Source organism: Numida meleagris, chromosome 2, assembly GCF_002078875.1.
Source record: "Numida meleagris isolate 19003 breed g44 Domestic line chromosome 2, NumMel1.0, whole genome shotgun sequence".
Lineage (NCBI taxonomy): Eukaryota > Metazoa > Chordata > Aves > Galliformes > Numididae > Numida > Numida meleagris.
The window spans coordinates 34,436,094-34,448,020 of NC_034410.1; the positions used below are offsets into that span (position 1 = coordinate 34,436,094).

General features: G+C 42.5%; 1 protein-coding gene across 2 annotated transcripts in view; it reads left to right on the top strand.

Moving 5' to 3' along the window:
• PLCL2 (phospholipase C like 2) overlaps positions 1-11,927 on the top strand; it is a 96,028-nt gene that overhangs the window by 662 nt on the left and 83,439 nt on the right. Inside the window, exons 1-2 of one of the 2 annotated variants that reach the window (XM_021386573.1) lie at positions 82-200; positions 452-993. In XM_021386573.1, the coding sequence (XP_021242248.1) occupies positions 691-993 (303 nt within the window). In that variant the 5' untranslated portion in view covers positions 82-200; positions 452-690. Of the gene's footprint in view, positions 1-81; positions 201-451; positions 994-11,927 lie in introns of those variants that run through there. The other variant, XM_021386572.1, reaches the window with a different exon arrangement.

Consider the following 11,927-nt stretch of genomic DNA (forward strand, 5'->3'; position numbering starts at 1 on the left):
GCGGGTGGCGGCGGGAGAGAGGAAAAGTTCCCGGCGGTGCCCCGCGGGGCGGCTGGTGGTGCCCGCTCCTCGCGGAGCCCCTCGAGTCGTCGCTGCGCCGCCGGGACGGGCTGTGCCCCGCCGCCACCGGGAGGGTCCGGGGCGTTGCTCTCAAGTTCTCGCCTCGTTCCCGCTTCTCGGTGCCGGGTTGTGGTGGTGAGGTCTGTGTCAGCGGGAAAACGCCGACATCAGCACCCAGGAGGTCCCCCAGCCGGGAGCCCCGGGGCTGGTGGCCGTGCTCGTCCGGTGCGGGGCTGCATGCGGGCCCTCTTCCCGCCTGCGTGTTCGTGTGTGTGTGTGTGTGTGTGTGTGTGTGTGTGTGTATGTGTGAGCGCCGCGGTGTAACGCTCCCCCGCCACCGCCGCCGCGTGCGAGAGCAGCCCGTCACGTTTCGCCTCTTTTCCTTTCCCAGGTGCTGAAGGGCTGACGGACCGAGCGCTGGTGCTCGCAGAGACGACACTGAGGCTTCCGCCCCCCGCCACCCTCCTGGAGCGACGCGATCCCGCTGCCAAATGCGCGGAGGAGAGAGACTTTTGCTGATCCCCCCCCGCTCGTAAATACCCAGAAAGCGGAAGGAGCGGCACCGGCGAGCAGCGGCTGCGGCAGAGGGGAGGGGGACCGCGGCGCTGCGCTGCTGCAGCCCGGCGGCTGATGGCGGAGTTCGGCGGCGGCGGCGGCGGGGGGCTGCCCGCCTCCCCGGGGCCGCTGCAGGGCAAGGTGGCCTTCAGGGCGGGCGACGGGGACGGCGGCTGTGGAGGCGGCGGCGGGAGAGTCCGCTTTGACAGCGCCAGCGGCCGCGTCTCCAACGGGGACTGCGCGCTGACGGGGGCCGGTGAGGAGCCGGGATCCGCGCCCCCCGGAAGCCCCGAGAATAGCGGCAAGGAGAAAGGGTTTCCCGGCGGGCAGCAGCGGGAGGGCAAACCCGGAATCCCCCGTAGGAGCAGCATCATTAAGGTAAGGGCAGCGCTCCTCCCGGCGGGGTCTCGGCTCCTCTGTGTGGTGGAGGTGCGCGGGGAGATGTGGCTCCACATGCAGGAATACGCTGCTGGTTTTGTTCCCCCGGCTCCTGGTGAGGGGACCTGATTTTCCCTTTGTCCCTTTGAAGTGGACGGCAGGGAGAGGATGGCTTCGTGCACATCCACACTTGTGCTTTGGGGTTGATTCAAATAGAGGGCTGCAACTCCTGTGTGGAAGGTGAGAGGACCTGCCTGGCTTCTGAAACGACAACATGGGCACCAGTCTGGCATTGAAGGATGGGGATTATGCCGCATCTGTGTTGTTTGGGGTGCACTTGTGCAGAGCAGTTTGTGGCTCCATTGGGCTGTGCATGTGACAGACACACAGCAGGTGATGGAGATGCGGATCTCACTGGGCTGGGTGTGGGAGAAGGTAGGACAGGGGACTTTTTGTGTTCAAAGTGACAGTCATAGAACAGCAGGCTGTGTTGGGCTTCACCTGTAGGAACAACCTGTGTTTATGCTTTGCTCTGCATATTCTGAATGCTGATGTTTATGCTTGAAAAGTAGGGGAACATCAGTGGTAGAATGTACATAAGTGGAAAAAGGAATGGGAGGATTGTTGATACAATTGTTTACACAAATACAATTGATCTCTTTTCTTAATCCCTTGATTCTGGAAGCTGAGATGTTGTCTTCAGGTAGCTTTCCTGACTCAGTGGAAAGGCAGAGAGAACACAGAGGAATGCATGTCCATTTGTGCTGATGGCTGTGCTAACAATAAAATAAAGCACAACTTTAAGAATTGAGTTCAATCAAGATCAGCCAGATCAAAATCAAGCTAGGTTTGTTGTCTGTTTAAATATTTATACACCTCTGAAGTCAGTGTATGAAGTTCCATTAGCTGGATAATAGCAAAATGTGTGGAAATGCAGGGCTGGTTCTGTATCTCAGGTTGTGTCAGTGCTTCCTGGACCTTGCTTTAGAAACCAAGGGGAGAGCAAGGGCAGTCAGCAGCGGAACGCATCTGACAGCTGCACCCACCCTTCCTGTTCAGGCAGTGGTGCTAGGTGTGTATGTTTGTGTGTGAGTTGAAGAAAATACAGCGATGAACGAGAGGCAGCTGAACTCTGTGTTGGAATAACGTAGTGTGTACTGGGTTTGTCAGCAATTTTTTACAGCTCTGTTAATTCCTAGCACTGTTTTGGGTCTTCTGTGGCCGCCCAAGAAGGGCAATACGTTGCTTGCAGTGTGCAGTGTGCCATCATACCACTTTGTGGTTTGCAATTTGGTTACAGCAGCCTTCAGCCTCTTTGGTGACCAACCAAGGACACAGTATGTAGGGATGTGATATAGTGAAATTAAGAAGCATGAGATAAGGAAATCTGTTTTGTGTTACGTTTCATGAGTACCTAAGTCAAGGTTCTTGTTTCTACAGAAATTACAGCGCTCTGGAATGTAAAATTACTCAACTTTCTGGTATTGATTGAGTGGAAAAGTCTGGCAGCAACGCTTTTAAAACTGTGTGATCCATGTTTATTTTAGATATGACTCCTTTAATGCTTCTGGGAAAAATTACTTTCTTCACACACGCTGAATATCTTCTGTCTGCTTGCTTTAGCAGTTTGCAGGTAGTTTGAATCAGGTTGCGTAGGTACCTCATATTCAGTATGAAACCTTTTGGAAAATCTGGCGTGAGTGGTAAGCCTTAACATGCTTCTTGCTGTCTGCTCTTGCAGAGCGAAAGTGTATAAAGCAGAGTGGGAAAAAAGTAAAATGTAATCTATTTTTCAGGACTGTTCCTGGAGTTTTAGTTACTTACATGAATGATGTAAAATTGCTCTTAAGGAATATACGGAGTAATCTCAGGAAACTGCTCTGTGCCATGCAAACACTGTTCTCATACTTCTGTGCAGAATACAGAATGATGTTGGTTGATATTTAAAATGCAGATTTATGGGATATCTAATGCTTTAAATGTTTTGCCTGCCAATTACTGTGTAGGCTTTTGAGTCACAAGCAGAAAATTGGTGCATGAGTAGTAGTTCCAGTTGAGATTAAACTCTTCTGAAGTGCTTGTTTGTGCACAGAAATCAGGCCATGGCAGTAAATTTTATTCTGTTTTTAATCTGTGCTTCCATTGGTTGACCATTTCTGTCCATTTTCAGGACTCTTCTCAGAGCAGTCACTCTTTTTTTTTTTTTCCTGCTGCTACTTTTTTCCCCTTATTTGCATCTTCTATTTCTTCTTTTTTCTTTTTTTAATGGTTCCATATTTTTTCCTTTTATTTATTTTCTGCACCTGCATCATCTTGGGTTTTTATTTCTTCAGTGGGGCGGGAGGGTTCACTCTTTGAGGATGAAGTCATCCAGGATGATGATGGGTGATAGGGTCACTGTTACTGGGAAAGCTAATAGAGTCTTCACATCATGGTAGTTTACTTGTTTTTTCACTCTGATATATAAGCTCTGTTAAAGATTGTACCATTAATTCTTAGCAGTTTTTGTGGAATAGGCTAATTTCATTGCTTACCACTGCTGAACCAAACCTGCGGGCTGTGTTTATAGAGATGCGCGTGTTCAGTTTGCTGCCTTCCCTGTTTATGAGAGTCTGATTTGTTTTCAGAGGTGACAGTGATGATGCATGGTACATTTGTAGGCTTTAGGCTCTTCAGAGACCTAATTTGTGAACTAATTTACATACCAGATACTTGCACCTAATGCCTTTTTTTTTTTTTTTTGTCACTGTTATGCTTTTCTGTAACACTTTTCTTGGGGCAACTGTCTGTGGCTCTCTCTAATGTGATTTCCTACTGTAGTTCTTACAATTTTCTATAAAACTAATTTACAGTGAGTCCATCTTGCAGCTCAAAGTGAATGTAAGCATCCTGTGAGCTTCTCCTAGCTGCTGTGGTAATTGGCAGTGGCTTGCTTTATTTCTTGTGGGGTTCTTTTGCATCTCTCTTAAAAAGACGTAGAGATGGTAAGTCTTTGAGACGCTTTAAGAAGGCAAATGACTTGTGGTCTGCGTGTTTCCTTTGAGCTGCCTGCTTCCAGGGACCTCCAGGAAAACGCAAACCACTTAGAGAACCTCACACCTTGTCCAAATTGTAGACCTAGACAGAAATAGACCAGCAGTATAAAGGAGTGAATGTACTGGGAGAGGTGTTAAAGTACTAAGACTGAGAAGAGACAAACTTAGGAGCAACCCCAGTTATCTGGGAGGACAACAGTGAGAAAGAAATGAAGAAAAGTGGCCCAGTGTTCTGTGAGCCGGAGTGTTCCCATCAGCATGTGTCCAGAAGCAAAGTCCAGGTGTGGGTTTGTTTTTTTCTTTTTTCATACAGTAATAATGATCTTAGTGTCAAAAAATTTCTAGTCTGATAACTTAAACACATTTGTATCTCTCTTGTATTTATTATATTTCTTTCTTACTTTCCTTTTTCCCTGACTGTGAATGTAAGCTTTCAGTTTGTAAAGCAAGGCACTTGTTGGTCATTGGCAACTCTGTAAGTTCTAATGTCTGTGAGAAGAGGGGAATTAGATATAGCAGGCAGATTTTCCTGGGTGTAATTCACAACAGAGCTTTTCTTCTGAAATTGGTAATTGTTGTATCTGTGTCTTTATACAGTTAGGGAGTCCTGCAGCATATGCATCAGGGTTTTCTTTTCTTTTTTTTTTTTTTTAAATCAGAATATCAACATATATCATTATCTCATTCAGTCCTCTGTGATCTCCAGTTCATACTGCATACCTATTTGTATCGGGTGTACAAAATGTGAAATATGGAGAATGTTATGCAGTATTTTCTACTACTGTGATAGTTCTAAAGGCTTTATACATTTTTTTTTTTACATGTACAGTAAACTCTAAAGCAATATTTTTAGTAGATGTAGGTTCTCTGCAGCCCTAAATTACCTTAGCGAAAATGGCATGTTAGCAAGTCCTGGTGGAGATCCAAGAATAGATCGTACACTTTCAGTTTCCACCTAAAAGGGTATAAAGGAGATAGGTTGTTGGAATCAGTTTAAAGTATATGAACTTATGTGATATTCAGCTGTCTTTGATATTGGACAAGAAACCTGTGTAGTGATGGTGTTGATATATGTATATATATGCATTTGTGCCTCAGATGTGCTGGAGATTTTCAGCTAAACTTGGCTGAGCACTGACAGGCTCGAAGGTGCTGAGGCTCCTGAAGTTCAAAGAAAACGGTCCTACGGGGACAAAAAAGAGAAAACTAGGCTGTACTTTTTTGCTCCACACCCTTTCCGCTTGGGAACAAAAACCCATTGTGTGAGCTTTATTCTTCTCAATTCCACAAGACCTGTGTGGAGGAAGGACCTTACAAACGTCCCAGCACTGGAGAATCATTCGCTCAGCGCACACGTGTTAACTGAGTTGATGCCACAACCAAAGCATTAGCAAACAAGTCTGCAGTAGTTCAGCTACTCCTGCATCTTACCCTGAGCAGGCATTCAACTGGACAGTGGAAGTGGAGATTTTCTGAGGAGCTGTTAATGGATACTGCGGGCTGTTTTGTTCTTGTTGATGCCTCTTACAGCCGCGATCCCATCGCCGCTGTTGGTTATACAGCAGGATTTGTGGGTGACCACATGCAGCTTCACAAAGCCTGGAGCTTTCTTTTTGGGATTACTTTCTCTTCAATTTTTCACACTCCTATCAACATTATGGAAGGTTACAAGCACCTTTTGATACATACGTTTCTTCTGCTTCATCCTCTACTACTTACTGTGTAACCATTTTTAGAAATATTATATGGATTTAATTTTAAAACAATACTTGACATAAAGTAGCTCTTTCTAAATATATATATATATTTTAGGTATTTGGATAGAGTATATATAAACTGGATCTGCACAGGTACATATTAGGCAGTGTACTGCTCGTTAACAGTGAGGCTGTGCTGGGAAGTGTGTTATGTGCGTTATGGCACAGCCATTGAGCAAGTGTGTTGTGCATTGTATTTGCTATGTGTTTTTATATTTATTTTCTATTTGCTTTAGTGCTTTATCTAGACTGCAGTAATCAAAACTTTGCTTGGATTAACGCTATTAAAAAAAAGAAAAGAAAATGTGTTCGTTGAAACAGGCACACAAGGATATTCACTTTACCCCTGTAATTTAGTTTGTTTATCTCCTATAGCCAGTGAAAAGAAAGCTTTTTTCTTTTTTTTTTCCAAGAGATGACTTGGAGTGGGAGCTTAATTTGGATGAATTTAGCTTCTCTGACTTCTCTTCTGGAAGAGCTTATCTGTCTATTTCTGTTGACTGTGTAAAGAGCTTGGCTGCTGTGCATAATAGCAACTCCTTCACACCCTCCGCCCCCAAACCCTTAGAATATCCATAAAACGTGTTCTGTCTGTTAAGTGAAAAAACAATAAATGGCATTTAAAAATAATTATGAATACCTGCTGAGATTTTTGTTCCTGCCTATTACCAGACTTGATCAAATATAGGACTATTAGTTTAGACTTCGTTACAGCTAGGAATTAGAGCAGTGGTTTCCTACCCATGGCTCAGAGATAATGGATTGCTCACATGGTTTGCTTGCATTCACGGAAGATTAAAAAAAATAGAGCTGAGGTTGACAGTCCAAGTTAATTGCATAGTTTCCCAGCCTTTGCTGGTCCATGGGTGATATCCATGTCAGTCTTTATATTTTCTCACTAGCTGTATTTAAATTCCTTTAAATAAAATTAGCTGATTGCCTGTCTCTAAGGGACAAATTAACACATATTGTCATACTGTGTATGAATTCTAAAAGAATTGTCTTTAGATGCTAGTTTGGGATTGTGTTGAAAATTTGGAAATCTAAATATAAACAGATCAGCAGATAGATGTTATGGGAAGAAATATAATAATTTGTGTAGCATAAGCGGAAAAGAGGAAAATATGCTAAAAAGAAACAGCATATGTATTAAAGCATGTTTAAAAACAGGGCTAAAACAGACCTCAAGAGGTCAGCCTACTCTGGTCCACCGCTTTGTTAGAGGATCAACTGTTTATCAATTTCAGTATGATGCTCTTTCACTTTAATCACTTTTTTGTTCCTCCTGTGCAGAGCTGCTTGCTGATTTTTTGCTCTTTGTATGTGGGCAAAAGTGCAGAACTGCACAGAGTTTCAAAGCCTGTACTTGTCCTGTTGACTGAATTCTAATTATTTTTGATCATATGTGAAATTTGTTGGGTTCTGTCTGATTTTAACGTACTTTATAACGTGGTTGCAACTCTTCCATCTTCATATTAACAGCCAGATTTCAGTGTTCATCATGTGATGATAGTTGATATTTTTTCTTTATGTGATAATACTCCGTGGTTAAACTAAAAATCAGTTGATTTTGCTCTTTGTTGTCTGTAAACTGGGCAATATGATGTTGCAGGATCTAACTCTGAAATATAATTTATGAGAAGATGCCTTTATTTTTAAGTATATTAAATTAATAGACAGTAAGTATGAATTTATGAATAAGCGTAATAGATTGCAAGATTGCGATAAAAAAGGCAGCTCTGAAAGGAGTTGATTTTCATGTCTTTAAGGGGGTTAGTAGCAAGTGTCATCCTTCCTTACTCTTCAGTTGTGCTTATAAAGACTATCCTTAAAGCTTTACAGTCAATTTTCATATCTAGCATGTCTTTTAATAGGGGACAGTGCCATCACTCTACTGATTTCTCCATACTTTAGGCAATGGTGCAGTCTTTTGGAAGGCTGTGTTGTGCATCCTCTTGATTGCAGTACCTCTCATTTCTGCTTAGCTAGTTACTTTCTAAGAAATGTCAGTGTAGGCCTCTTTGTCCCTTGCATCTGAAGAGGAGCATGGCTGATTTCACCTGCTTCTTCCCTCCTAGACTTTGACCTCACAAAACATCAATGTCCAAGCCAGCGAAGAGCACCATGTATCCTGTCACTGGAAATTAGCTGCGCTGAGGATGCCAGTGCTAGCAACTAGTGCGGCCTTGAGAGAGTTAAAAGGATGGGATTTGTTTCTGCTTCTCCTGGCTCACTGGGGGTTTCTTTCGATGTGATTTCACCCCTTGAATAAGTAATAAGATATCCCCGAGTTCATCAGATTTTAGATCTGAAGGAATCAGGGATCAGGGGTCTTTTCAGATACCAGACATTCATTTTCTGGAGGTTGCAGTATATAGTGCAGGAGCACAGGCAGACAGGAAATGGCTTTAAATAAACGAACAGGCAAAAAACTTTTTTTTCACTGAGAGTTTTGTACAATAAAACATTAGAACTTAGAAAGCCAGATTTCCCAGTTGACCATAAAAATACTTAATTTCAGAAAAGCAATGTATTTATGGATTTTATCTTAATATATGAAATATATACCTTATAAGAACATAGCAGATTATACTAATTTGCATAACATTTATTATGAACGTCCTCTTAACTTTGCTCGAATCGCTGAAAATGTTTTGCTATAGTGGTAATCAATATTGCAGGAGAAAAAGAACTGCTGATGTTTTGTTAAAAGCACTTCCACAGAATTTTCAAGATCTCCTTGTGGTTGAGCTTCTGGGACTATTACATTTTTCTATTTTCTTTCTTTCTTTTTTTTTTTGTTTGAACATATCCCCATACTTTACTTTTCTAATGTAGACTGGGAGAGCCTCTGCAGCAGCAGAACAGTCTGTGTGTTTTTTCTTTGTGAAACACCTCTTGATGATGGAGAAGCCTGCTTGCCTTATATACTTCATTGCCTTATTCCTGATGACAGAAGTGTTTGATGTTGTCTATCAACAGTTTAGTCTAACCACAATCCTTAAAACAAAATGCAAATACCTGTTTACTTAAATAAAAGATAGCATCTAATTTCATTGCTTGATTCATGATCTTGGTATTATTGAAGTGTACCTTTGGAATAAAGGGACAGGAATGCAACTTGCTGTCAAAGCTTTTGTTTATGTTGCTTTCTTCCTACAAGTTATTGCTGGAGTTTTTAAGATAGGTGGCTGTTACTGAGTTATAGGTAATTCCTGTTAATGGTACAGGAAAAAAAAGCAAGAGTTTCTTATATTCTCAGTGATAATTTTTCCATTAGCAAATGAGAAGCAGAATTAGTATCTCTCATGTATATTATGTAGAAAAGGTTAGATTTTGAGTTGCTGAAATAATACTTCTAGTAATTGCAATATTTATGTATTCACAAGTACATACATTATCACTGAATAAGGCAGGAGAAAGTAAGGAATAACTGGGAATAAATTGCTTCTGGAAATTACTTGATTCAACCAACTGGCATTTGTACAGAATGGTCTCTAGATCAGGTTTTTTTTTTTTTTTTTTTTTTTTTTGTAAAGTATGCTGGTAGAAAATTGTTGCAAAAACTGTTCCCAGCCTGAATCTAAGAGGTGAAGACTAATTTTATGTGAAATGAGAGAATGTATTTAGTTGCAGCACAGTACTAATAGACAGTGGAGAAAGGTAGGGCAGACGCAAGGAGTTTGGAGTTCAGATGGGTTATGTTTTTTTTTTCCTTTTGAAGAACCCCCAGAAGGTTTTTACAGCTGTTGGAGGTACTTGGTTTGCTGTAGCCTGACTCTCCCCATTTGCAGAAGGTGCAGTCACGCGTCTCACAGCTGTTGTTTGAGGTTGCCAGCGCTGAGCTTTGCTCCTCAGCTTAACTAACATGCACTCTGTGCCTCATGCTTGGTCCTTCTTCAGTGAATGGCCAACTTGGATAAAATCTAAGAGTGTTTGTATGGTATGAAGGTACTGGGTTATTTAAGTTGTGAGTGTTGTCTTTCGGGATTTTGGGGATTTAGATATAAGACTGTGGAAGAATCCCTAAAGTTAGTCTTTCACTGTCCTGCTTGGCCCGATTCCGTGTTGTCACCTTGTCCTACTGTGTCCCCCTGGCTGTTTATTGCTTCCCTTCTTGAGGGTCTCTCCTCATCCCTCACACAGCTTTGTTTTTGTGCTTGAGCAGCAGCCACCATGGGCTGGCCATGCTCCACTCTTGCTCTTTGCTCTGCGGATCCTTCTGTGCACAGCGAGGTGCAAGAGCAGAGCAGAGCTCTGTGTGCGATAGAGCGGTGGTTCGTGTCTGTGAATCCCCAGAGAGGAGTAACACAATTCTAGGCTGAGGTTCCTGTGCAAGGCTGTCGGCCTTTCACAGTGGCCTGAAGTCCCACAGGGTTGAGGCCTGCAGTTAAAGGGAAGGCTGCCTGCACAGTTTCAGGCATCTGTTCCTGCCTGAAACCCTCTTCACACGTTGCCAGCCCTCGTGAATTTAGGAAAGGCTGCCATGGGTGAATAGAAAAATAAAAAATGAATAGAAGAAACATCCTTTCATCCGGTCCCAGACATTTGGAGCTGAAGACATCTTTATATTTAATAATCCATTGTCAAAGACCAACTTGGCTTTTCTAAGCTTTACATTGCTGTAACATCTTATGGCAGTTTTTTTAACACCATGTTGTGAGGAGAAGCTCCTTTCTGCCTGGTTTTATGTGGCACCTACTTACTTGTTTAGTTCATATCCCTTCATTCATGTGTTAAATAGCAAACAATTGTCTTGTCCTTGCTTTCTCTATTCTACACGAGTCCAAAGGTGTTAGTCATACTTGCTATATGCCATCTTTTTTTTTCCAGGCTAAAGAATATTGCTGTATTTAGTTGTGATACTCAATTGTACTGTAATTTATTAGTTGTGAATGTTGTCATCGTGAAAGATTTAAATGCCACTAATTGGCAATGGGAGAGTGCTGTTAAAGCCATTTACCTTCCCTTTGAAGAGCTGTGTAAGGATGTCTTTGCTGGTGATGTTGCTTGTTGTGTTGGAAATGGTTGGCATTAACATCTGTATGTGAGGCTGAAGGTCTGTTAGAAATCTTTTATTATATTATGAAGTCTTTTTATGGTACTGAGATACAAGAGGTTGCTGATTAGTACATCTAGCTGCTAGCTATGGTTGAATGCACTTGTTTGCATATTAAGAGAATAAAATGGCATGGACATTGCATAAAGCTGAAAAATATAGTGCTAATAAAGATGCCTTTAAAATAATCTCTTCAGTATTTAAGAAAGAGGAAGGACCTTGGTTTTATAAATGTGATCTTAGGTTTCTGGATTTAATGAGTCCAACACTCATGTAATGGATTATTTTACCCAATTTTTTATTTCTTTCACTTTTAGAATATGTGGAGGTCTTCCAGGTTGCCTGCATCAGAATCCAGAAGAGCCAAGAAGGCATTTCTAGTTTTTAGGAAACTTGTAGAAGATATAACAATGAGCTCGGTTGGCTTCCTGAAAATATCTGAAAATATCTAATCTAATCACAGAATTGTAGAATTGCTCAGATTGGAAAAGACCTTCAGGATCATCAAGTCAAACCGCAACCTAACCATACTATTCTAACAACCCACCACAAAATCATGTCCCTGAGCACCACATTCAAACGATTTTTAAACACATTCAGGGATGGTGACTCAACCAGCTCCCTGGGGAGCCTGTTCCAGTGCTTAACAACCCTTTCTGTAAAGAAGTTTTTCCTGATATCCAACCTAAACCTCCCCTTGTGCAACTTGAGGCCATTTCCCCTTGTCCTGTCACCTGTCACCAGTGAGAAGAGAACAGCCCTGCTCTCACTGCCATCGCCTTTCAGGTATTTGAAGAGAGCAATGAGGTCTCCCCTCAGCCTCCTCTTCCCCAGACTAAACAGCCCCAGTTCCTTTAGTCTCTCCTCCGTAGGGCATATTCTCCAAGACCTTCACCAGCCTTGTTGCCCTTCTTTGGACCTGCTCCAGCACCTCAATGTCCTTTCTGTATCGAGGTGCCCAAAACTGAACACAGTGCTTGAGGTGGGGCCTCACCAATGCCAAGTACAGGGGCAGGATGACTTCCCTAGTCCTGCTCACCACACCATTCCTGATCCAAGCCAGGATGCCATTGGCCTTCTTGG